This window comes from Nanorana parkeri, unplaced genomic scaffold (genome assembly GCF_000935625.1).
Source record: "Nanorana parkeri isolate BGI_ZX_2015 unplaced genomic scaffold, ASM93562v1 scaffold1202, whole genome shotgun sequence".
Classification (NCBI taxonomy): domain Eukaryota; kingdom Metazoa; phylum Chordata; class Amphibia; order Anura; family Dicroglossidae; genus Nanorana; species Nanorana parkeri.
This window is the reverse complement of record NW_017307470.1, coordinates 72,488-100,369: the sequence shown is the minus strand read 5'-3', so window position 1 is coordinate 100,369 and position 27,882 is coordinate 72,488. Positions and strand designations below refer to the sequence as shown.

The window sequence follows — 27,882 nt, the reverse complement described above, 5'->3', positions numbered from 1 at the left end:
GAGCCGAAGTGAAGTGAGCCGAACACTGTTCGGCTATTCACTTCTGGCTTGTATGGCTGATTGCAGCCACAGATCGGCTAAAATCAGCCGTACATCGGCTGCCCGTACAGCAGCCCTTCGGTTCAACTGAACCGAAGGGCAGAGGCGGCCGAAGAGAGCCGAAGGATCAGTCGAAGCTACGGCTGGATCCTTCAGGTCTTTAGTGAATAACCCCTTTTATTGCTGTCTGTGTACCGGCTGGGGTGATTAAACCTCTCTATTTGTCGTTGTCACCATTGTCAAGAGACAGAAACTTGGTTCCTCCAATTATATATTTGTAGTCTATCCTAGATTGAATCTATCCAGATTGAACTTAGTAGCAAATATTTTTATTTCCTTGTTTTTTATTGGGAATAAATAGTAAAATATTTTCTAAAAATGCATTTCCCTGTAACCTTTCCCAACGCAACATTTACATCATTTGTGCACCCCCATAGATTTACCACAAAATATAATTGACAAAGTCTGCTGATTAAACTGATATCACATTAGTGTGACTTTCATATAATGTAGCAGAATTTTAAAGATCAAAGTGAATGTATGCATTTTACTTTAGGAGATTCTTATTCCCCTTAGGACGCTTCATTGCATGCAGGGTAAGAAAATGATAAGTGTAAATTGTTAGTGTAACATGAAGGTAAGATTGAAGAAGAACGATTGAAGAACTCTTTTTTTTTATTAACCCTTGCCGTGGGGCTACCTCCGCACTGCAAGGGTTAACTGTTTGTTTGGGTCTAGGGCTGAAAATAACAAAGATATACTCACCCGATCCTCTGAGACGTCCGGTTGTAACAGCGGTCCCTGAAACTTGTCTCCTTGTACGCTGCAGCGATGTTATGTCCCTGGGTGTCCTCATGTCCTATACACTGTGGGAGTGAGCTTGGAGCAGTGACTACTTTACAACACACACAGGGACCAAGGGGAACAAAAGTAGCCACCCTCCAGAAGGAAGGACAGTGTCAGCATTATTTCAGAGATGATTTGAGGATCTACAGCCGAGTGATACACAAATAAGATACATTTTTGTTAATAGTGTCACTCTAAGGAGCACAGTATTTTCAATATGAAGTTAAGATGAAGAACACGGGTACATGACATGAGCAGAAGTAGTGAACAAGTCAACAGTAAGGGAATTTAAACATGATAGGGATAAACATAGATATATAATCAGAAAAAAAGTTTAAAAAAACAAACAAACAAAAAACAAAAAAGGGGCAGACTTGATGAACCATTTTGTCTTTTTTGGCTGTCACTCTTTCATGTTTCTATGGTTCTTGGTGACATGAAAATATGCCTGAATGAAGCCAACAGTTAGTGTTGAGGACAGCCAATAGTCAGTGAGGAGAATTCATCAAAACTGGAGCAGCTGTGCATGGCAACCAATCCGCTTCCCTTTCATTTTCAAATCTTAGCTGAACAAAATGAAAGAGAGAAGCTGATTGGTTGCCATGCACAGCTGCTCCAGTTTTTGATAAATTCCCCCCAGTGTGTTCGGTTCAGGATGACTTAATGCTTTGGTCTGTAATGGGATCACAGCAAAATACTAGGAATAGATTACGCTGAATAATGTGTGGAGCGCAATTTCTGTACAAACAGTGAGTTCCAATACACCCTAAAGACAGCTTGTGCTGCTTTACCTACAGTGTTTCCCCGAAAATAAGACACTGCCTTATATTTTTTTTGCCCCGAAAAACCACACTAGGTCTTATTTTCAGGGGATGTCTTATTTTTAAAAAAATGTGCAACAATCTAAAGTTATTCATGTACAACAATCCAAAGTTATCTGGTATCACTCAGCCTGTCACAGTAACTGGGGCTATAGAGGAATATCGGCTAATGTGGCTCTGCTCCCTCCGCCGCCACAGCCTTGGTTTCAACAGTGCCGGCTTCCTTTGCCACAATGGACAGTGGTACCAGCGTTGCAGCAGTGGGGACATCAGACAGTGGACAGCGCGGTCAAGTACGGTACCATTTACCGGTACACATTACAGTACAGTACCATTACATTAAGCAGTGCCTTCAGGGGGACAGCAGTTGGTGAAGTATGGTACTGGAGTGCTCCCTATCACTGCGCTGGCCGGAGGGAGTCCCCTGTCATCCCCTTAATATAGTATGTCCCTGCAGGCTGATACCATCTCTCCTGCAAGTTCCCCCTCACATGCTACCACCAAACTAAGTCTTATTTTCAGGGTAGGTCTTATATTACAGGAATCTTGAAAAATAGTGCTAGGTCTTACTTTTGGGGTAGGTCTTATTTTCGGGGAAACAGGGTATTTACCTCCTTGAACATCCATCATACCATCCAGCTCGGTTGATGGCAATATGGATCTAGCACTCGGAGAAGCATTGCATAAAGGAAGAGGGCATCAGCCTGCTCCCTTATTGCCCAGGTTACAATGGGTCAGTCTGTATTGCCTACCCACAGTGCAGTCTAAAGGGAGAGGTCCAGGGCCTGGCTATACTATCTGGTAGGGGCTTCTGGATCATAAGACTGCATGAACAGAATTATACATTCTTTGGCAAGTAAGGCATTCACATTTTTAGCCTTTGAAATTAGTCTTTGGGATAGATTCTGAGATCTGAGATGAACCCACATTCCTGTCAAATTCTGAGAGTTCCGGTAATGGGGGTCAAAGGCTTCTAGATCCTTGGTTCTCAACTGGTGGGTCGTGACCCAAAGGTGGGTTGCGAACCACTTGTTCAGTGGGTCCCTGCAATGCTTCCATTTTTGTAGGTGACAGGTTCCTTAGACTCCCCCTAGCGCAGCACTGTCAGTTCTCGCGCCAAGAAGCAATTCACAATATGCTGGCCGTCGCTGAGTGTCAGCTTAAGGTGGGATAGGAAGGGGCTATGGCCGCAAGGGAGCTACATCCATGGGGGCATTGCTTACAGCTCCCTCACGTGTCCTGTAAAGGGGCCTGGACCTGAGTGACATCACATTCTGGCTCTCAGCATCTCTACAGGGCACGCAAGGAAGCTGTACAAGCAATGCATATATGGATGGAGCTCCGTCAAAGCACAGCATCCCACACTGGACCCCAGGCTGAGGATTCACTCCAGTTCTGGTAAGGTAGGGAAACTGAGTGGACCTTAAAAAAAAAATTAAAAAGTAAAACATGTTTTTGAGTGTGTATGTGTGTGTGAGAATGTGTCTGGGGTTGTGTGTGTATGTCAGTGTTTTAGGGGGCCCGTTCACACTAGTACAGTGGGTTAATCACATAGTCCCATGCGATTAACGCACTGTATCATGCAATTGCACCTACCGTGCATTCTGGTGTGGAAAGTGTGTTAAGTTGCCATTCATTTGAATGGTACCCCAAACTCAGCGGAACACACAGTACCTTAATGCCGTGCTTTACATTGCAGTGTGACTTGGGTCGCGACTTAATGACCAAGAAAAAATGTGGGTCCTGAGGTTACACAGGTTGAGAACCACTGTTCTAGATGAATCACTGTCAATAAAGAATCGTGCCTCTGGACTGGATGGTAGATATTTGCTATATTCATTGGATGCCCTGTGCCTATCTATCATGCATCATATTGCTCTAATGACTGGACATTTCCTGACACCTGTCACCTGTCCCATCCTTCTTATGTTTTATACATGGGACAAGCAGTTAGAGAAGACACAGACATGATGTCACTGAGCAGGTGTTGTCAGTGCTGGTGAATCCCCTGCTGACAGTGCCACTGATGACCCCCTGTGCCTTCTACCTGCACTCTACGCCCCCACCTCCCTCCCGCACTGTTACTGTCATTCAGCAGCACCTCAGCCGGGCGGAGCTTTCAGCAAGTGGGAGGGGCAGGGAAAACAGACGGACAATGGGAATGCTAAGCGAGGATTGGCTGCCGGTGTCCGTTCAGTCCTCTGATTGGCCGACAGAGCTGCGCTTGCCCCTTGCATCCCAGTACAGCAGATTGAGAGAGGCAGAAGAGAGTGGATGTGTCCGGACGGGGGAAGCCCTTCACCCACTGGGAGAACGGAGAAGGGACCCCGGCCATCTGCTGCCGGCGGCTGCACACACCGAGCTTCCCATGCACAGCACGCATGCTGACTGAACTCACACGGCAACAACTGGCACACACGGTGAGCTTTCAAGTTCTGATTCATGCTGATATAACTCACCTTATGCTACCCCTTGTTATAGCGCTGACCAGAGAAGTGGTGCTGTATTCTGATCCTTCCAACCCCCTCATTTGGCATCTGTCCCTAGATCGGAGTGCATTCAGTAGGGGGGTGGGGGGATGAAACAAAGGCATCGGCAGAGAGGATGGGATTACACATAGCGTGGAACAAAGAGGGGCAAGGGAGGATAGCACTGGCACTGGTGGGCTGTGCTGCCATCCTCCCACAGATTGGATTAGCGTGCTCCGGGCACATTGTGGGGAAGATTGCATTATCTATTGTCTGCATTGAAATTCTTATTAGGAAATGCAATTTACTGCTCGATGTCAGTGCTTGAAGTCTCTGTATTATGTCTTACAGTAGAGTGATCGCTTGTCCCTTCAAGGATCCCAATAATAGTACATTAGAAGGTCTGTCTGCTATACCCCCTATAAGATTCTGTGCATTGCCGCTTTATTAGATTACTGTGTCCTCAAGTGTCCTAGCACTCAATCTCCTCCTCTGCACCTGCCACAACTTTCAATGTGATCTCACTGGGAATAAAAATAAAACTGCTCCGGTAAAGAGAAAAGAACACACTTTGTAGCTGGGATTCCCTGTTGTACTTATGTATGAACTGGAATTGGCATTGGTGTTAAATATAGTATATTTAATATAATCTATATTAGCCATTCTCAACTGGGGTTCCCCTAGAGGTTCCCAAAACAGCCATTCTCAACCAGGGTTCTGCGGAATCCTAGATTTAATCCAGAGGTTCCTAGGAGTTCCTAGAGCAGTCATTCCAAACCAGGATTCCACGGAATCCTAGGGTTCTTCTAGAGAGGTTCTTAGGAGTTCCTAGAGCAACCATTTTCAACCCAGGTTCTGTGGAATCCTAGGGGTCCCCCAGAGGCTTCTAGGGGTTCCTAGAGCAGTCATTGTCAACCATAGTTCTATGATATCCTAGGGTTCCTCCAGAGGTTCCTAGGAGTTCCTAGAGCAGTCATTCCGAACCAGGGTTCCGTGGAATCATAGGGTTCTTCTGGAGGTCCCTAGGAGTTCCTAGAGCAGTCATTCTGAACCAGGGTTCCATGGAATTCTAGGGTTCTTCTAGAGGTTCTTAAGAATTCCTAGAGCAGTCACTGTCAACCATGGTTCTGTGATATCCTAGGGTTCCTCCAGAGGTTCCTAGAAGTTCCTAGAGCAGTCATTCTTAACCAGGGTTCCATGGAATCCTAGGGTGCTTCTAGAGGTTTCTAGAGCAGCCATTCTCAAGAAGGGCCTGTGGAATCCTAGGTGTCCTCCAGAGGTTACTAAGGGTTCCTACTGCAGTCATTTTCAACCAGGGTTCTGTGGAATCCTAAGGTTTCTCCAGAGGTTCCAAGAGCAGCCATTCTCAACCAAGGTTCCATGGAATCCTCGAGTTCCTCCAGAGGTTCTTAGAGCATTTATCAATTTCTGCTTCTTAGGTAAGTCATCACTGACACCAATAATCTTATAGCTATCTATAAGGGGGATTCTTCTCAAATAATCACAAATGTACAGAGCATTCTTCCCTTTGATTATCACACCTATGTGCCGTGAGCTGTAGATATAGTAATTATAGGCAAGTGTTCCCCGAGACTGGAAAACTATTTTGCTCCATGTTAAAAATTTGAGAAGCTGATCTTTACACTGGATATTATTTCATAGTTTGTTCTCCCCTGTTTGGTCTTTATAGACTCTGCTTGCCTATAGCAGTGAGAAGTAAATATCTTGGCACAGTTATGCTGTTGAGCCTCATGTATGGCGTCTGGCTTGGCTTTTCCTTATCTGATCTTGGCTAACTGTCTTACTGAAGTGTAGTTAAGTATCTGTAAAGCTGCTTGGAGGTTTTATGCTGGCCATACTTGAGACAACACAATTGTCTGATAGAACTATCAGCATGATTAAGGGATTGTATTGCTGAGTAGAGCCTAATCAATGAAAAAGTAATGATTGGACCTTGTGTAAAAATCTTATCGAATTTGACCAAATTAGACTTCTTAACTTTGAGAGCATTAAGGGCCCTGTGGTCTGTAACTGTATATCACTGTGTAGCTATTTATAGTACTGGGATGAGGATCTTGTCTTTCTTTCTCGGTAATGGATGATACACATAAAACAAGAGCATTCTTTTTTTCACTTATTTTATTGCATATCACTAAGAAAAAAATAAATACGCAAAGTTCTAAATTCTGAAGGTTCTCCACATCCTGACCTCACCATGTAATATGTATAGATCTGTATAATTTTTTACATGGCCAACTGGTCGTATCAGAAGATACTGGGTGAATGATTCTCTAAAGGGGAATAGGCTGTACACTTTGTAAGTGAATTTGCACTTTGCAGGGGAAGTTTCCCATAGCTTAGTGAATGAGGTGAATTTTTACTTTACATAGAACACCCAATCGTGTGCAAGGAAAAAAACAGGTAAACAAGCATTTAACCTGTGCAGTAGATTGAGAGAGGGGGGTGAGTGGGAACCCCACTACAAGTGTATTTTGTTCTGTTCCTTGGAATTCAGCTTTAAATAACATGCTTGGGGGAATTAAGGAACAGTGTGAGTTAACCCTTTCAAAAGTGACAAAAAAAATGGCTTCTGTTCATCAATTATGTCATCCAGGATCCCCAGCTGTTTTTTGTACAAACACCAGCCACCCATGGATCTTCAACCTGTTTACTTGAGCGGTACCAGACTAAGGGCTGATCACTTTGCAAGGAAATTTGCACTTTGTAGGGGAAGTTTCCCTTAGCTTGGTGAATATGGTGAAACTTCACTTAGCAAAGAATATCAAGCAAGGAAAATAATGAAAAAAACAAACAGTATTTTTGCTTGCACATGACTGGATGATAGAAGTCAGTAGAGCATCACTTCATTCACTAAGCTAAGGGAAAACTTCCCCTGCAAAATGCACATTCACTTGCAAAATGAACAGCCTATTTGCCTTTAGGAAATCAACCCCATGTTTTCTATTAAAACCAAATCACATCCCCAGATGATGGTGACCTCTCAAACCTATGCTCCTCTCCAAGGAACCAGCCATTGTTATTCACACCTTTTGGAAGACTAATGTCCATGTGGAAGTGGCCACAGTCAATGCCGGATTTACTCTCTCTGCTGCCCCAAGGCAAGGTTCCTCAATGCGCTCCCCTCTTCAACACCGCCCCAATGGAGAATGGCAACCAGATGGCGGGGGCGGCAGTGTTAGTTTAATTTTTTTTTTACTTTTTCATTTCTTTTTTAGATTTGTATTTCTTTTTTCTACTTTTTTAAAATTTTTATTTATCTTATTATCTTTTACATTTTTATTTTTATAATTGTTTTATTTAATTTTTTACTTTTTTATTTTTTATAATTTTCTTATATTATTTATTTTTTACCTTTTTCACCTTTTTTATTTTAATTTTTTACTTATTTGTTTCCCTAATTTTGTATTTATTTTATTTTTTTAATACATTTTTATTTTTAATTTTTTTTCACTTTATTGCTATCACACAGGAGCTAACAATCCCCTGTGTGATAGCATTTGGAGGTGACAGGTTCTCTTTATTGAACCTGTTACCTCCAATACAGGAGTTCTAGCACAGCACTGTGGTGAGGTGGGCTCCATCCATACGTGCATTACTTACAGCTCTCTCGCATGACGTCACATTCTGGCTCCGGGCATCTCTACAGGGAGTACGAGGGAGCTGTACAAGCAATGCACGTATGGATGGAGCTCCGTCACAGCACAGCAGCTCACACTGAACCCCTTAGGCCCGGTTCACACCTAGGGATTTTATTGCACGGATTAAGTCGCATGATAATGCGCAAAACACAAAAACCCACACAAGTCAATGGGACAGTTCATATCGCACGTGCGACACATTGCTAAGGTATCGCCTGTTGTGCAAAAAAATGCAGGAGCTATTTTCAGGCGGATGCCACATGGTTTTGGTCCCATAGACATCTTTATGCATTGACAATCACAATACAATTCAAGACAAGATGGTAAGGAGGGCCCTGCCCGTGAGGGTTTACAATCTAAAAGGGAGGGGCCAGTGATACATGAGGAGGTAGCTGTGTGGGGATGAATTGTTTGAGAACGTGATGGTTGAGTGGTTAGTTTGAGGTGGGATATATGCAAAAACATTTAAAAAAAAAGTTTACAAAAGGCAAAGGATCATGGGGCGGGCACATGCGCAGTACAGATCTTTGGCCGGGAGAAGAGCAGAGACACAGGGTAGGTTAAAGCAGGCAGCATGCACCCACACAGACCCCGTGGGACAGGAAGAGACTGGATCAGAGACCAGCCCCAGTGCTGGAGGATTTTTGCCTTTAATGTCACTTTAAAGTTCTCCCCTTCTATGTAATATTGGAGGAGGGGGCTGGGGAGTTAATATAATTGTAAGTAGGACAGTGACATAATCCATAACTGGTAAACCTGCATTATATTCTGGGTGCGTGTCACTTTTTTGTAAGGTTTCATGCACCGTTCACCTAACTACTTGATTTCTACAGTTGCGGGGTGGCCTTTAGTCCAATCCATCTATGGAGTGAATCATCTCCTCTCCATATGTTCACTCACAGCATACAGACATGCTTCCAAAGGCATGCAAGAGTCAGTCTAATCAAACACTGCTTATTAATGCTTGACTCCAATAGCTCTGCAAATGCTTCTTCAAAAATTATTTTAGGCCACCAAATACTTGCAGTTAGATACAGAAGGCATATGAGCCAGGGCTTGGGTGGTGCATTGTATGTCAATGCACTTCATCTTAGTCTGACCACAGTTTCCCCGCTCCACGTTCACTTTGAAATTGTTCAAAATAGCTTTCAGTCTGCCCAAATGCCTGCTCTATAAAAACAACTATAAAGGTAAGACATTTTTAAAGAACTCCAGGATTTTTAAAAGTTAACCCTTGCAGTGGGGCTACCCCCACACCGCGAGGGTTAACTGCTTGTTTTGGTTTACAGGCGAAAATAAAGAAGAAATAATAACCCGATCCTTGGAACTGCGGCAGTTACTGCTCACCTCACTCTCCCTGTGGTATGTCACTTGGCGTCCTCATATCTAATAGGCTGTATTAAATGTGATGATGTCACAGGTCCTTAGACCACCGGAGTTCATGGAAGAAGAAGCTGCGGGGACCCATCTAGCAGTTAGGTGGGACTGAGGACCGGGTGAGTATATCTTCTTTTTTTAGTTTCGGAGGCAAAATGAACATTTAACCCTTGCAGTGTAGGGGCATCCTCACTGTAAGGTTTAATTGATCAAAATCCTGGAGTTCTGCTTTAACCAAAATATTTTTAGGTATGATTTGTGAATGGGAACACCATACTAAACATATAGCAAGGATTTCTCACATTTCACTGCAAAAGTGAAAATGCACTGTGGCCAGGCTATCAACATTACATATTGAAGTGTAGTTCCACTTTTGCAGTCAAATTTGAGAAAACCCCACTATTTGTTTGTTTTGTTCTCCCATTCACACACCATACCTAAAAATATATTTTTTTAATTTAGTTTTGACCTTTTAGCGGTTTCTTTGGTAAAGGCCTTTGTGCATATTCTGGACTACTGAAAATCAAACTCGAGGTAAATCTGAGGGTCAGACTGAGCGTTTTCTCATTAACATACAATGCTTCTAAGTCTTTAACCCTTTGCTAGGACAGACAGTGTTGAAGTCTAGTTTACAACTGGTAATGAGATTTGCTAGCAATGTACAGACAGGGTCATTTAGAGTTAAAGGAGAACTATGGGATAAGTGTTTTTCCCCATAGTTCTCCTAAGGGTCACAGGAGGACATAAACTAGCGTCCTCCCGTGACCCAAATCTCAGTATATCGTGAGCTACAGCACACGGTATACTGAGACTGCCGCAGCTGGGACGGATCCCGACATTACTGTCGAGATCAACCCAGCTGCGTGAGTGACAACTGGCTCTGCCTATCTAGAGGCAGAGCCAGCTATACCTGCCCCCTACCCTCTCCGTTCCGCCAGTCAGCGCTGGAGGATCGGAGAGGGGAGGGGGAATCCCTGCAGGGAGTCGTGAGTGACTGTCACGGCTCTCTGCAGGGACATGATCGAGAAGTGAGCGAGCGACGGTATGCGTTCGCTCACTTCCCAATCTATTGAGCCGACGTGTGACAGTTTCATTGTCTCAGGTCGGCTTGAACTATGAGGTTGAGTGAAAATCACTCACCTCATAATTCTCCTTTAACATAACTTCACACACGCTAAGTAGGATTTGTAAGCAAGTAAAATGCATTTAAAAATGCAAGCAGCAGTTTTTTTTAAGTTTAAGTTTATAAGTTCTGCAAAGTGAATGGGAACATGTAACAAATGTAAAATAGGTGTTATCTCAATTTGACGCAACAGTGGAAATACACTTTAAGCAATAAATGAGCTTTGAAACAAGACTTTACTTTACTGACCTCTGCAGGTTTCTGGGCACTGTTCAACAATAAATCCTCAATGTTCACAGTAGTAGCGCTCACTTTGTTCAAATCAGTTCTCCAAGACAGCTCAGCTCCTCCTGGGCCTCTCTTAAGCTGTAACTTAGCAGCCTTCCAGCCTTGTTATCTGTAATGTACATGTAGACCTTGTGCACTGAGTACAGGGGGTAAAAGTGAGCTGAGCTGCAGAGAGAATAACGTGAACAACTGCATTGCTTCCGTTGTCAACTTCTGGGATTATTTGTTCCACAGTAGCCATAGCTATAAAGGTCATTGAGAGCTTGTCTTAAAGCTTATTTACCACTTGTTAAGAATATGTAAAAAATTAATGGTTATAGCCTGGCCAAAGGTCTACTTTACAGATATTCCAACCGCAAATGGTAGAAAATAACATTTTAATAGATTTAATATTGTAAGAGTGGGCAATGAGACAATAAACTTTTCAGATATCATGCCCTACCAATTTTACTTCTAGTATGTGATTTTACATTATGCAAAGCCTCTTAAAGTTATCTATTGTGCCTAACAGGAAATGTTTTATATTTGGATGACTGCCGTGGAGTGACACAGCATGCATCCCCATTGACTCCCCCATTAACCCTCGGAACTCCTGCAAACACAGGAAAATGTTACATATCACAAATTTTGTGACATGTGCTCCACGTTTTTGCCATGCTGTTCCTTTGCGTTCACCGCGTATGGGGTGCCTTTAACTAGTAATGGCACCTCAAGGGCATTCCTTGTTTGGTGCATGTTTCCGTGAATGTGCACCGTCGTGTGCATTTTTGCTGCGGTTTGCACGCTTTCATGGAATGTGATGCTGTGAACAGTGGCTTAAAGTTTATTAAAAAGGATTGAAGAAAAATTTGAATTGAATTACATTGGAATTGAACCAGGAAAAACCTACAGGAATCTCGTTAAAGGCAATTACATTTTTGTGCTGCGGTTGATATGGTTAATATCCATTCCATCTTCTTGATCAGAATCATCAATCAATTTATATCTTCCAATTTTGACCAAAAAAAATTATATTTGGAGTATTTCATGCTCACATTTTTTACAGAAACATAATGAAACCTAATGACCTTCCTTCATGTGTTACTTTATGTTATCTGTTTGAACCTCTGGATGCACACTTTTGCTTCAGTGAATTGGTGCCTCAAGAGCTGAATGGGTAAAATGAAGGTTCTTCTTTGCTGTTATATATATATATATATACTGTATATATTTTAAAACATGCTACTCTCTTCAAGTAGGAGTCAATAGAAGTTGCTACATGGTCAGAAATCCATGATAGTCCTGCTGTTCCTGCTGTGAGGTAACTCACAGGATTCCTTGACACCCCTATAGCAACTCATTTACTTCTTCTTGTTAGAGACTCAGGAACCCTAACTGTAAACCTAGTTGGTGTGTTCTTCATGGTTCATATGGAGAATTAACGTGAAGAAATAGGGATGTTCAGATACCAGTTCAAATACCAGTGCCGTTACTTGACATTTTTATGAGAACTACCAGGATTGCAGCGGTTGCAGCTGGGACCTGGCTCTGGCGCTCCACCACTGTCCTGAAATCAATAGTCTGTATTTTAGAAAAGCTGTCACATGACAGTAAACAAATGTATCAGTACTCATACTTGTAAGTACTTGGACTGGAAAAATGGTATTGGTGCATCCCTTATATATATTTATTAAAACAAAATTACATACATTAATGTAATGTATGCAATGTACAATACATTAAAACAGGGATGCACAAATCACATATGCGCTTTAAAAATGACAGCTGCCTCCTAACTTTTGAATTTTTCCCTGGAAAAGTATCTCTAAATGTACTTGTACTTGTACCAAGTATGGTACTTGGTATCTGAACATCCTTATGAAGAAAGATAACTGTACATAGCATATTTTAAATATTACACCTTAATTGTTTCACATTTCTCTAGGGCTTTTTAGGAGCAAAAATCAGTAAGAAGCAAGGCGAGAGAAATTAAACTGTGATGAAGCTTAGCGTGCAAAAACAGCACTTAAGGTTCTTATAAGCCTCTGCCGTGCTTTGCTGACAGAAGCAGTATGCTGACCTTCTTTGCTTTCTTTCCCTGCATTACAGATCAGCAAAACTGCCAGCGGAGATATTTACTGGAGACAATGGGGACGAAAGAACTGCTGTCTGTGGTGGAACCAGGGCTGTGAAAGATGATGGAGATTGCAGAATGGCCAAGTATTCTATCACGGGTTTGAGGCCTAACCTTCTCTAATGCCCCCTCTTTGTTGAACATCTCATCATCTTATCCGGATGGAAGAGTTTACAAGGAATCAGTACATGGACAGCTGCTTGACTGTATTGGTGTTTATCCAGAGGACATTTTTCGGAAAGACTATAAAATTCCTAATAACACCTTCATGTATAGTGGAAACCCAGGGCAGCATCTCCGACTATCTATAGACAGGAAAAATGGAAAGTAATGTAAAATGGTTTAGATTATGATGACTTTAGGAATTCTTTCATATCATTTCATGTTATAGTCATTGTGTCTCAGAATATTTTCTGACCATGGCTTTAGAACAACCCAGTCCACAGTTGTTCAGTGTCTCATATCATTCTGAGGGCAACCATCATGAAGAGCAGAGGGACCTTGCGGAGAAGATTGACAACTATCGGTCGCTAAGTTTGCCCGTCTTAAATGGTTGTTGTAAATCAACCTTTCAAGAATTTGAAAAAAAAGTTGTAGACACATCTCAAACAGCAATTGTTGGAGCAAAAAGAAGTTTTATGTATAGTGTTCAAAGGGAATCAGACTTCAGAGTTGGCCATCATAGGAACCTGTCTACTCAAAGCAGTGCACCTTCCAGTAGGACAATCTTTTCTTTTGCGGCATCCAGTTTTCTAGGTGCGGGAAACACAGATAAAATAGAATCTACTAGCAGTACCAACAATAAAAAAGGCGTCTCTCAATCAGTGACACTTTCTACAATAAAAAGCAACCATTGTCTTGGCGTAACATTGACAGATTCCCGATGTTTCCTTGTCTGCATGTCTTTTTTAACTTTCATCCAGTCATTGATGGTGTCTGGTTATTTAAGCAGTGTGATAACCACTATTGAAAGACGGTATAGCTTGAAGAGTTCCGAGTCTGGTCTCCTGGTCAGCTGTTTTGATATCGGCAGCCTTTTAGTGGTGGTTTTCATCAGCTACTTTGGAGGACGAGGTCACAGGCCACGCTGGCTAGCTATAGGTGGTTTATTTATTGCTGTAGGAGCAGTTCTTTTTTCCTTACCTCACTTCATTTCTCCACCATATCAAATTCAGGAGATTAACTCTTCTGATGCAAATCAAGGGTTGTGTATGAATGGCAATACCTCTGCCAAAGATTCATTAGAGTCGTCAATGTGCCCAAATGACTCAGGAGGGAAAGACCATTCCCTTTATGTAGCTTTATTCATCGTTGCTCAGATTCTCATTGGCATGGGATCCACACCCATCTATACCCTGGGTCCAACTTACTTAGATGACAACGTCAAGAAGGAAAATGCCTCACTCTACCTAGGTAAGAGACTTGTAAATTAAATAATATTGCATTTTCTTCCTTTCAATGTTTTACATGTGTAGGTTATGCTCACCAATAGGTGTTACTTGTGCCCTTTATCAAAATATAGGTTTTCTACAGTTTTTGTGCTCCCTAATTTCGTGTTGTCCTTACCCTCACTGCAAATGGCATAATTTTAATTGTATGCAACAAAACAATCAATAACAATATTCATTCATAAAAGCCCATAATCACAGCATCTGTGCCAGTCCTCCAAAAATGTGAAAAACTCTGAATGTATATGTGTGACTGAGTGCTACTACACCCATATTCCCAAAACCATAAACTTAAAATCCACCCAAAAAATCATAATATACAGTACATATAAAAAAGTCAAATAATCAGTAAGGTCCCTGCAATGAAATCCTCCCAAAACGGTGAAATCTTACTCAAAAAAATTATATCCACATTTCACCTGTACCCCAGTAAAAAACATTGACTCGAATTTAAGACCCCTATATACAGTAATTAGAAAATCTTGTATTTCTTCCTTTGAACTTCACCACCAGGTTCACCAACCCACAAAGGTTCCAATCATATCCTCTACGAAATAAAAGGCTTACTGCATTGTGTATAATGAAATAAATAAAAAAAACGGATTTCATACTACATTATGGAAAACTTGTCATATTTATGTGTCTTTACAGACAATGAAGATACTGGTAAGTGCAGGGATCTAGTTAGCAGATCAGCTAAAGCACAAGATCAAGATAACTAGGGCCTCTCAGTAATAGTTGGTGTTCCTGAGTTAGTTTGAATGCAGAATTTTCATGATTGATGGCATTGTGCCATTAAAGCAAACCTGTGCTCTGTTTTCAAGGTTTAAATTAAAATTTCTACCTAAGAGAGGACAGCATAATATTTCTGCTATTACCTCTATTGCAGGGGCGTCCCGAGGCCGGGTGTCACCCGGAGCAGAGGCCAGGTGACACCCCACTGTGACGTCACCACACGCGTGCGTGATGACGTCATCACACTTGCGCGGCCATCTAATTGACGCCTGCCAGCAGCCATCTTGGTTGTGGACGCCAGCAGAGAGAGGAGGGGACGTTCACCCGACGGGATGAGGTATGCCGTCGGGTCCCCTCTTCTCTCCTAACACTGTCGGGCTCTCGGCCCATGGTCCATTTAAAGGGGGACTATGTCATTTTGGTGTCACCCCTCCAATGGTGTCACCCGGGTGCGGGCCGCACCCCCCTTGTGACGCCACTACTCTATTGGTTGAAAAAGCCTTTCCAGTGCCCTTCTCTGATTTGGTTTCACTTTGTTAGTGGGGCTTCAGTTATTGACTAAGCCCTGCCATCTGTCATTTCAGTGTCCAGTTAGTGTTCCACAGTGGTCAGTAGTGGCACTCTCACCGGACATGGCATCTGGTGCATCTTAAAGTGTATATATAGCCAAACATATTTTTAGTTTTAGATAGAACAGGGTTAAAGAGTTAAAACCCTATTTTTTATTTTTTTTTGCTGTTTGTGTCCTGCTGGGGAGAACTCTCTTCACCTTCTCAATACCTGTCATGGAGATGCAACAGGAAGTGAGAAGAAATTACCCCAAATTGAGGGGAATTTCCATCTTAGATAGTTGTCACCAGGACCAGTACCTGGAAGATTTCCCCTCACCTCTCTTGATCTCATATCAACCATAACATTTAGAATTTCCTATCATTTCCTGTCTCAGTGACAGTGGTCACCAGGACAAATAGAGGGGTGAATATTTCCAGCTAGAATGTGGACAGCACTAAACACTCGGCACTTCCCCACTCTATGCAAGAAAAAAAAAATGAGGGAGGGGCACAGAAGCGCATTTTCTGACTAATAAATGTAATAGTAGGCATCTTATAATGTCTACTGTTAGGCAGGACATATACTTTAGAAAGTTTAGAATTCAGTAAGGTTCAAAAATAATAGTGTGTCCATAAAAAATAAATAAGAATTTATTTTGAGGTTAAAAACTACTCATTTATTCGCTTGGCGCATATGAGGGGTGAAACTGCAGGCACCCTTCCAATTATATAGAAAGACAGAAGGTACAAAATAATTCATCCAAGCCATTTTTTGGCACAAGGCATTAGATGTAAAATATAAAATTTCCTATGCATTTCCTTGACATCCATTTGTTACAACACATTATCTTTAACATATCGATCTATAATTCTCCAGGTCCTGCCTTAAGAGACAAAGCAATGACAAGGTCATGTCTGCAGGCTCATGAAATTTCATCTTAATGGCAAAAACAAAAGATCAAAAGTTTTATTTTAGAAAAGACAAGAGGCTTGAGATACACAGTGGGAAAATAGTTACAATAAGCATTGACTTCAGAGAATGGTTGGACAGTTAAAGGAGAACTATGGGGTTAAGGCTTTTCCCCTTAGTTCTCCTTAGGATAACGGGAGGACACAAACTAGCGTCCTCCCGTCACCCTAAGCTCAGTATACCGCGAGCTACTGGCAGAGCCAGCTGCACCCCCCCCCCCCATCCGTTCCGCCAGTCAGCACTGGCGGATCGGAGTGGGAAGGGGGGGATCCAGCCCCTCCCCTGTCACGGCAGAGAGCTGTGACAGGATCGAGAGGTGAGCGAACGCCGGTATGTGTTCGCTCACTTCCCAATCTACTGAGCCGACCTGTGACAGTTTCATTGTCACAGGTCGGCTGGAACTATAAGGTGAGTGAAAAGCACTCACCTCAGAGTTCTCCTTTAAGGATGATCCAGATGTCTCACAATATCATTTGGCCCAGCTTTGGCCATGAACAGGAATGCTCAGGTCTCACTAATGTTTCTGTTTATGAATTTGCAGGACTTAGGCACAACACAAGAGCTGCACACAGTGCCAGTGCCGGCTTTTCACGGATAGACCAATTCCCTTTTCTTCTGGCCTCTCTTGGCAGGGATTTTCAGAAAATTCCCATAGACATAAGGAATGTATAGTGTTTTTCACATAGTTTGTTGCCTTATTTATTAAGAAATAACTCAACCTTCACCGGTTTTTTTATGTCCCATCTGCTTTTGTCTCTGGTGTTTTAATTTCCTCCCATTTCCCTCCCCACTGCGTGCCTCTGGATTTACATTGAGTGGGCACATTTCCTGTCTCTCACAAGACCCATTGACTGTATTAGACACACCACCTGGGCTTCAGGGGATGTCAATCACAGCTGCTGTGTCCTATGTGGTGCACACAACTTCCATAGCACCAGTTTCATCTGAATGAGGGTTATTGCAAAGCCTGTATCCTGTGCACACTGAATTATAGGAACTGAAGCTAACTCTGCTGTACGTTGTTGTTTTACTCTCTATGTGTAAATGCAGTGTTATTTCTAAGTGAGAACAACAGACATGCTGTATTCCCTGTTGTATTAGGTGGTAATGTCTGCTGTGTTATCCACTTATACAGGAGCAGTAAGACGTATGGAAGGGGATCATGGGGTAAAGTCTTTGGCTGTGCAGTATGATCTGGACTACAAACACATTTAACACACAGCAAATGATTTACTGTCTTCTAATGTTCACATTTAGGTAAAACTTTATGTGTTAGTTTAGATGATGTCTGCTAAATGTTTAGTGCACATTACTGAAGGGATGTGCTGGCCCCAATTTACTTCTCATACCGGCCTGTGCAGACAACATGAAAAGACCAAGAATGCTCATCTGACCCCTTTTTTTCTCTACATTTTTATGGTAGAAAATTTCAGATAAATGGTAAGTGCTAGTTCACACCATCCCCAGTGTGTTCCGGCCCAATTTGGTGCTGGAACGCACTAGATCACATTCCGGCTGGCTCACTGCATTCTGGGGCGGGAGGGCTCATGTCGGTGCATTAAAGTCAATGGCACAACCATGCAGTGAAGCCTTTGTTTTTGGCTTTACTTCTCTTTTGAGTTTCTGGAGTACATTCACTAATGTTCTGTGACCCAAAGTCACCATATAGCAGGTAACTGCCGGCTATATGCTGATAGTGCAGTGCCAAAATACTGTTAGGATCCACCCTGGCTGCCTAAGTGACAGCTGGCTCCACCTCTCTAGAGCCCTTGCCAGCTGTGCCCGCCCCCTTCCCTGTCTGTCCATCCAATGAGTGCTGGAGTAACAGAGAGAGTAGGGGGGAATCCCTGCTGGTGGCGGTGAGTGACAGTCCCTGCTCTCTGCAGGGAGGAGTCCGAGCTGAGTGATCAGTGGTTACATGATTGCTCAGCTCTTGGTCTTAGAGTTGTCATGTGACAGTTGAAGTGTTTCATGCCAGCTTTGAGCAGAGGGGAGGGTATATTTTACTCTCCTCGTAGTTCTCCTTTAAAGCTGAACGCGAGGTGTAAATTATAATGCATGCTTACCCCTGAATCATGGTCAGGGGTGAGGAGTCACCTAAAGTCTGATAGTCGCTGCCCTTTAGCTATCTGATCTCATGCTGACAAGTGTTTTTGGCTTAGGGGGCAGTTGTATATTTTTCAAAGTCAGTTCTTGTATAAGCTTAATAATGACTGCTTAGGCAGATTCTCTGGAGATTGATAAGGGTTTATATTATGCCCATTAGTGGCCATTTATTACTGGTTACACTTACCTTAGCTGTATGTTGTTTACTTTATCACTGTACAGTCCAAATAGTCCTACCCTCTCTTATCCTCTCCCTGCTGTACCCTCTTCTCTTTCCCACATGATTATACCTATCAACCTTGCTGCAAAGTTCCTCCTCTTCCATGCATGTGTCTGTAATCACAATCAGCAGGCTACATTTTTACATATAATTAATGATCATTACCATTACATAGCATGTACTCATGCCATTTGTTTTGTCATTTTTTTTGTAAATGCTAACTCTGTGGCATCTCAATTGTTCAAAGCATTGTGTGTCATAGATAGTTGCCTCTTTTTAAAATAATATACTTGTTTTTACCTTTTTCATCCCTTGTTGCATCTCAGTACTGATTATCCCCTGCTGCCTCTATGCAGCCACTTCCTGTCAATATGTATTTCCTAGAGCAATTGCTGCATAGTATTTTGCGGGGTGAATTTCCTCATGGTGACCTTAAACCATGCCACTTGTAGTCCCTATTTGAAGGTGACAACTCAGGAGCACAATTGGTAGACAGGGACAGAGCATTGTCACCTTATAACAGGTAATGCCTGAACAAGGTCCTTCATGGCATCATTACCAGGTACTACCAGATCATACAGATTAAAAAATATATAAGATTACTTAAAGTAACATCTCTAAGACCCTTAATGTCACCTTGGGACCCCCAAAGAAGCTGATGAAGCAAAGATCTGCTTCACCAGCTTCTTCTGTGGCTATAGCAGCCAGAGAAATGCCAGCTAAAGGCGGAAGTGATGTAATACGGAGGGGGGCTGCACGCGGTTTGTTGTTATACAACCGATCGGCCGGCTGTAGAGCCTGTAGAACGCATGTATGTAACAGCTGGTACTGGCTGTTTACATACAAAGCGGGATTCTGCTGTATTCACTATGGGCAGGCGGCAAGTGGTTAAAACACACACAGGGACCATGGGGAATAAAAGTAGCCCCTCTCCAGAAGGAAGGACAGTTTCAGCACCAATTTAGAAATGATTTAAGGATCTGCAGCTGAGTGATACACAAATAAGATAAATTATTGTGAATAGGGTACTTGCATGTATTTTTAAGATTTAACTCCTGAGTTTAGTGTCATTTATAAGGAAAACTTCACTGAAAGTGAAGTTGCCCTTTAAAGATGTTGCAGTTGTTACCGGAGATGGGTACATAAATGTTATTCACTGTGTCCTTCTTGTAATGTTAGGTTTTTACTTTCGGTAATTACATAAAGATGAAAGTACACATTTTAGAAATCATTCTAGTGTGCATGTTAAACAGGTCTGAGTCAGACTTGAACTTGATTTAACCTTCTGTCTGGTAACCAAGAAATCAAGGGCTCCAGGGAGAAGAGCCTTGTGTCTCTCTTGTCACGTTATGGTTTTCTCTAAGCATGACTTGCTGTACTTTATACATCAGTGCATACTTTCATTCATGCAAGAAAAAAAAAAAGAATTACGCCCATGATGCATTTGAAGATATGTAATGACCCACCTCCCGGCTCCCTTATTGGCCGGGAAGTCGGCTCGATGCTGATTGGCTGGGAAGCAGGCTCCATGCTAGTGGAAGAACCGGTATCGGCGAGAACCGATATATATAAAATTAAACTTCACAGCTGACCCGTGGCAGGAACAGCTTCAAACCCCCAAACAATGATATATGTTCTGAAAGCAGAGGCCCTGTATAATAAAAAAAAATGCTAGTTGCAATTTTTTTATGTCACACGCTTTTTGCGCAAATGTTTATCAAACCAGTAGCAGCCGTGATTTGGAGCAACATTCACCATATTTATTCCCAGAGAGTTTTTGTATTCTGAATTGAGAAAGCTGGTGAGATGTCCAGTGAAACGTCTTCAAGAAAATTCAAGCAGGTCCAGTTGCCTTGACTTATTTTTCACAGACATCTCTAGAATAGGGCAAATCCTTTCTTTCATTATTCTAGAAAATCATCACGGTGGTTGCCAGCCTGTTGGACTGGGGAGGTACCCTGAGCACCCTGACATTACAGGGAACTTGGTCATCAATAGAAGCTTGTCAACATACTGGAACTCCATGCGCTCAGTCTGTGCCCATCAATGCTTGACTCCTTAACTGCAACTGCATGGGCATTGGATCCAGATTAATTCTAACATCATCACCACTCTGATGTGTATATCAACCACCAGGGAGAAACCAGAAGACATTGTGGAAAGAGAAGTGGAACCGATTCTGTCGTGGCAGAACTTCGTTTTCCAGTCTTGTGCTCTGGCTACATTCCAGGAGCGAATAATTGCCAGGCAGACTACCTCAGCTGCCTAAATCTTAACTCAGGAGAATTGTCTCTTTACCGAGTAGGTGTCTCTTTACCCCGGGAGTTCCAGGACATGTGTCTTAGGTGGAGGAAGCAGGATGTGGACCTCATAGCTTCCAGGTTCAAGAACAAACCGAACAGTTGTTCCTAGAACCTCCTTTCTTCCTAAAGTGGTCTCTGCCTCCCACCTCAACCAGGATGTTGTTCTTCTATCACTCATTCCTACTCTAGTTCATCCTAAGAAAATTTTTCTCCATCACTTGGATGTGGTTAGAGCTGTTCAGGTCTACCTCATAGCTTTGTCTTCCCTAAGACAGACTGACTCTGTATTTGACATCCCTGAGGTTCTCAATGATGGACAACCTGCATCACGTTCTACCATATCTGGGTGGCTAAGGCAGGTCATTTTTTAAGTCTACCGGCTTAAGGATAAGGTGTCACCTTTTCTAGTTAAAGTGCACTCCACCAGATATGCGAGTGCTTTCTGGGCTTTTTTTCAAAAACATTTGTAAGGCTGCCACTTGGGCTACGTTTACATGCTCTCTCTTTTACCAGGTAGATATTTACATGTGAGGATCCAAGCTTTGAACATTAGATCTTTCAGGCAGCCATTTAAGTTTCCAGGCTACCCCAAGTATGTTTTCCATTGTTATTGCTTTTATGGGCTGTTAGCAGTGTTGTTGCTGTTTTGCCCTCACCTCAGTTGGAGTGCCTTGAGACATTCCAGTGTTCCTTGATTTTACTGATCCTGTGTGCCTGGAACAATTAAGAAACAGGATTTTTGTACTCACTAATAAAATCCTTTTTTTGGAATTTATCAACAGACACCCCAACCCCATAGCACCCCTCTGTGTGTATGATCTACTATCACTGCTTTTTTTTTTTTACACACCTAAAGTATCATGGGAGTGGGAGAGTTATACCTGTCTGGCCAATGTCCAGTTCTTCCTAAAGGTGGAAGTATAACCCAATGTTCCTGAGTTTTACTAATCCTGTGTTCCTTGGTGAACTTCTGGAATTTTTTTTTCTAGAAATTTTACAGTGAACACTCACGGCACATTTCAACATAATTAAAACAAATTTAGCTTCAACATCAATCATTTTCTCTTGTGTCATTGTATGCGCCAAGTAAAATATAATGGTCTTTTTATAAGGTGTTAATTAACGCACTGCTCTTTTCCTCAGAGAGAATACCATTTCTTCATTGTTTTACCTACATGTATAAAGTTGTGTAATTATTTGTGTTTAGCATAGTTTGAAAAAAGCTTTTTGTAGGCAGACATCAATTTTTTTTTGTGCCACAAATTTCACCATAGTTCACCTCACCCTATACCAGGCCTAATCCTTTGTATTTCCTTTGGAGGGAATGTAGTTTGCATAATTATTTTAAAATATTTTACAATTATTTTAAAATATTTGTTTTCATTTTCTTTTGAATAGACATTTTTGAACATTTAGCCTTTTGCCAGTTTTTCAGTCTATTTAATGTTGCAGGTTTTTTTTTACTTGAATCCGTTGGATCTAATGTGCAAGCTGTATACAGAACTTCAACATTTCTGAGATTACTCCCTACCCCCTTTTTCACCCAACCCCAAACCTTCAACTATCAAATAGCAGAACCTTAGTAATCAGTTTAACCCTTACACTTCATCTGGATTTAGAGATAGAAGGGCCCTTTGTACAGCCTGGGATTAGGATCCAAGTTGCTGCACAAAAACACTGATCAATTTTGTTTAGTACAGATTCACGTTAATAACTAGTTACAATAATTAATAAGCTATACAACATTACAATACACAGTAATATGCACTTTTACACATATGTATGGTGCAATAAATAATAGCGTTTGAAAGAACTGGGAGCAAGTACATGTCATTTGTGCTCTGGATTGGAATGGAATTCTGGGGCATTTTTGTCATATGCCATGGAATGTGAAATGAATATCCATCCACTGTGACTAATTGAGTTATTCTATGCAGCAATGCATGATGCAGAGACTGTCTCCTGGGGATATCAGCTATTTAGGTTTTGTGCTTTTATCAGTAGACTCTCATCCAGGGGGCCAGCATAGATTCACTGCATATCCTTTCAAAATTAAACAGAATCACCCTTTTTAATGTAAATATATAGGGGTCTATTCACTAAGCTGCCGAAGGATCTTGCCATAGCTTCGGCTGATCCTTGGGCTAGCTTCAGCACCAGGACCCCTTAGGTTCAGCAGAACCGAAGTGCTGCTGTACGGGCTATTCACTGTAGCCCGTACAGCTCCCGAAGTCGGCCGAGCGGCTCAGTCGAGCCGAAGGCATATGCTTCGGCTCGCCTGAGCCGTTGGCTGCCGTCAGAGTAAAAAAAAAAGAAAAATCACCATAGGAATGCATAGCTAGATTTCTATTGGCTATTGCACTTTGCAATAGCCAATAGCAAACTAGCTATTGCACCCGCCCACTGCTGCTGTCAATGAGCAGAGGGGACCTGAAGTTCTGGAATCAGCCGTACAAGCCTGAAGTGAATAGCCGAACAACGTTCGGCTCACTTCACTTCGGGTCGTTTATTCACTCGGCTGCTTACATACGCACCAGCTTCTTCTCACGATCCAAAAAATAATGGTAAGTTATTAGCTTGAACATTTATGCTACTGTCTGTGAGTCTATGAATGTTGAATGGATATTAGACTGTCAGTTCCTTCAGGACAGGGACTGAATTCTTCAGTGTTCGCTGTAAAGCATTGTGAAATAATGCTGCAGAGATAAGATGATTGTATAGTCTAGGGCAGTGGTTCTCAATCTGTGTAACCTCAGGACCCACATTTGTCCTTGGTCATTAAGTTGCTACCCAAGTCGCACTCCAATGGAATGGACGACATTAGCGCATGGCGCGGCCATACGAACTGTTGGTGGGAGGTGCGTTTGGGGTACCATTCAAATGAATGGCAACGCAACACACATCCCACACCAGAATGCATGGTAGGAGCGAATGCGTGGTACAGTGTATCGCACTGTACTAGTGTGAACGGGCCCTCAAAAACACGGACATACATACACAATCTCACACACTCGCAGACAATTCTCGCACACACATACACACTCCAAAAATTTTTTTATTTTTTTCAGCCTGGGGTCCAGTGTGGGCTGTTGTGCTGTGACGGAGCCAGAATGTGACACCACTCCAGTCCAGGCCCCTCTACAGGACATGTGAGGGAGCTGTAAGCAATCCACATATGGATGGAGCTCCCTCGTGGCCATAGCCCCATCCCACCTCAAGCTGAAACTTGGCACCAGGCATCATATTTTGAATGGTTGAATGGCGGGAGAACTGACAGTGCTGCGCTAAGAGGAGTCTGGGGAGCCTCTCACCTAGAAAAGTGGAAGGCGTGTGGTGACCCACTGAACATGGGTGAGCACTGGGATTGGTTACTCTGACGTTTTGCTGTGTTAAAAGTAAAGTAAAAAATAAAAATATTTAATAAAAAATAAATTAATAAATAAAAATAAATATTAAAAAATAAAAAAAGTTTATAAAAAATAAAATATTTAAAAAAATATTTAAAAAGGTTTCGGCCTGACATTTTTTAAAATTTCGGTTTCGTTTCGGTTTTAAAATTTCTATTTCGGTGCATCTCTAATTATATGTGATATGTTGCATGTCCGTCAATAAATAGATGCATTTGTACAGCATCTGGAGTGCTGGTGTCCATATTCCTACTTTCCACTAAACACAGGGTCGCGACCCACTTTTGGGTCACGACCCACCAGTTGAGAACCAAGGATCTAGGGTCAAACCTGGGTATATATGGAATCATGAGATGGACATGTAGTTGGGGGTTGAACCAGAGATCAGGACCATTAGCTCCACAAACTATGCAACAAAGCCAAACTGAAGAGTAGACTCAGGGTCAAAGTTCAGTGTGAAGCTATGGTGGGTAAAAGTCACACAAAACGGCGGGTAAGCAGGGATTTGCATCTAGTACAAATCCATTAGGAACAAAGGATCACTTCAACAAATTAAATGCTACAATAAGCAATCAGACTCTAGGGTTCCCTAGAGGTCTATCAGCCAGTCAGCACAACCTGAAATAGCTGCTGAGTGTGCGGGACAAAGGAGCAGCTACAGATAGGTTAGAGCAGTGGTTCTCATCCTGTGTATTCTCAGGACCCACATTTGTCCTTTATCATTAAGTCGCGACCCTAGTCACAACGCACTGGAATGCACGACATTGTGATACTGCATGTTCCGGTCCAGGCAGTCAAACTGTTTGTGGGATGTGTGTCTGGGGTGCAATTCAAATGAATGCACCAGATCGCGCGGTAGGTGTAATTATGTGGTACAGGGCATTAATCTCACTGGACTGTGCAAATAACGCACTGTACTAGTGTGAATGAACCCTCAAAAACACTGACAGGCAAACACAATCTCACACACTCACAGACATTCTCACACACATTCACACTCCAAACTATTTTTTTTTTTTAAAGTTCCCCCCAGTTTCCCTATCTTATGAGAACTGGAGTGGATCCTCTGCCTGGGGTCCAGTTTGGGCTGCTGTGCTGTGACAGAGCTTCATCCATATGTGCATTACTTGTACAGCTCCCTTGGCCGCCCAGTAGGGGAGCCGGGAGCCAGAATGTGACGTCACACCGATCCAGGCACCTCTGCAGGGCACACAAGGGAGCTGTAAGCAATGTAAGTACAGATGGAGCTCCCTCGCGGCATATTTTGAATGGCTGCTCGGCGAGAGAGCTGACAGTGGGGAGAAGCCTCTCACCTAGCGCAGCAGAAGGCACACGACTCACCAGTTGAGAACCACAGGGTTAGAGGACTCAGTAAAGGTGTAGACACGTGGGGGGAATAGACATGGGGGATTGGGGAGCAGAGGCAGGGTAGAAGAGGACATGGTTTGCAGGATCCGAGCCAGGAACTATTGGAATGACCAGCTAAAGGCGCACAACCAGGCTGCAAAAAAAATTGTTTGGTGTCTGACTACATAAAGCAGACCATTTCCTAATATTTCTGTAAAAATAAGTCAAGGCAACTGGACTTGCTGTATTTTTAGAAGATGTTTCACTGGTCATTCAACTAGCTTTCTCAGTTCAGAATGACTGCGAAAGCTGGTTGGATGACCAGTGAAACGTCTTCAAGAAAAATACAGCAAGTCCAGTTGCCTTGACTTATTTTTTACAGATATACCATGGCCTGGATGAATGAGAACCTTCACAGACACATTTCCTAATATTGTAGTTTCCCTAGAAGCAGGCAATAGCTCTGTCCAGGGCTAGTGCAGCATAAAAACTGTAGGAGTATTGTTGGGACTGTAAAGGTCACTCCCAGGTCTAACTTTTATGACCTCTGTAACCTTGGCCTTTCCTATCAAGGAAGACCTTTATTTATCCATTTGAAGAGGATTTCTTAATTGCTATGTTACTCTCCAAATAGTACATGACATTAACAGGATAGCATTTCAGATTAAGGTTTTTGGGACCGATAGCTGAACTTAACCGGCGGTAATATTCAGAAAATGCCATTGTGCCCGATCCAGGAGATGCTGGGAAGAATGATGAGCACTGTCTGCTTAAGATCAGGTTTCCTTCTCAGATGCCAAATCAACTAGCAGCATAAAGTCTTAATCTACAACGCCGGGATCTCTGCAGACGTCGGATCTTCGCATTAGTAAGTGTGTCAAAACAGACTTAAAATAAATGAGCTGACCTTCCCCATCAGATTGATTTTATCACAGCTTTGTACAGATCCTGGAAGTTGGACTTTAGCAAATACACTGGCATAACTTCAAGAGGAACCTGATCCAGACAAATATTCCTAGTGAATTTACATAATTATGCATTATGTTTTCTTTAAAACACATTTCAAGCTAGTTTATATAAAAGCTTCCCTAAAGCTGGCCATACACCTATAGATTTTCTATAGATGGAAAAAGTCCAACATGTTCCTCCAGCTACGCTAAACTGGAGGAATCTGTTGCACTTTTTCCAGCTGCCCATGTACTGAAAATCTATAGGTGTATGGCCAGCTTTGTGGTGAGTTTTTAATTGCTGGTGGGTGGGAGGCCACTGCTGTTGAATGAATGCAGTTTCTAGTTTGTTCAGAACTTATAGAAGAAGTTGCAGCTGCAGACCTAAAAATGTTGGAAATATTTTTTTCTAAATGGTGCATCCAGAAACAAAAATGGCAGCATACATATTCCTCTCATGTCAGCTTTACTTAACCTTAAGTTTACTCTTTGGACCATGTTTCATGTTACACGCATATTCATGGTGACTAGGATGTAGAATCTGCAGGAGCCAGGGCTTTGCACCCCGATCCACTTATTATGGTCTCAATGCTTTACAGGCTTAAAGTGACATGGGCCAAAATCCCCCCCACGGTGCTAATGTAAGGACTTACCTTAAATGATGCCTCTTAATCCGATCATCTTCTTCTTTCCAGGAATTTTCAGCTGTCCCTCCAGCGCTGGTGCGGGTCTCTGATCCAGCGCTGACTCCTCTATCCTCCTGTCCTCCTCTTCTCCCATTCCCACGGAGTCTGTGCGGGTCTCCGATCCAACGCCAACTCCTCTGTCCTCTTCTCTCATGTCCCACGGAGTCTGTGCGGGTGCACGCTGCTCCATATACTTACCTTGTGTCGCTCCTCGTTTCCCGGCCGAACATCTGAACTGTGCATTAGCCCGCCCGAGAAATTTTCAGATGTTTGGACGGGAGCGTGGCAGAGACAGAGGTAAGTATTAACCCTTTGAAAAAGGTTTTTTTAAAAAATCATTTTGTATATATCTACTGCAGAGCCTGCATCTCAGTCTTGGAAATAGACACTGAGACTGAATGAGGCCTAAACAAAGATGGCACCTTTTT

General features: G+C 42.5%; 1 protein-coding gene across 1 annotated transcript in view; it reads left to right on the top strand.

Moving 5' to 3' along the window:
• Positions 1-13,153: 13,153 nt before the first annotated feature.
• Positions 13,154-27,882, top strand: part of SLCO5A1 (solute carrier organic anion transporter family member 5A1) — a 78,435-nt gene continuing 63,706 nt past the window's right edge. The window contains exon 1 of the mRNA XM_018568523.1: positions 13,154-14,147. Coding sequence (XP_018424025.1) covers positions 13,154-14,147 — 994 coding nt within the window. The remainder of the gene's footprint in view (positions 14,148-27,882) is intronic.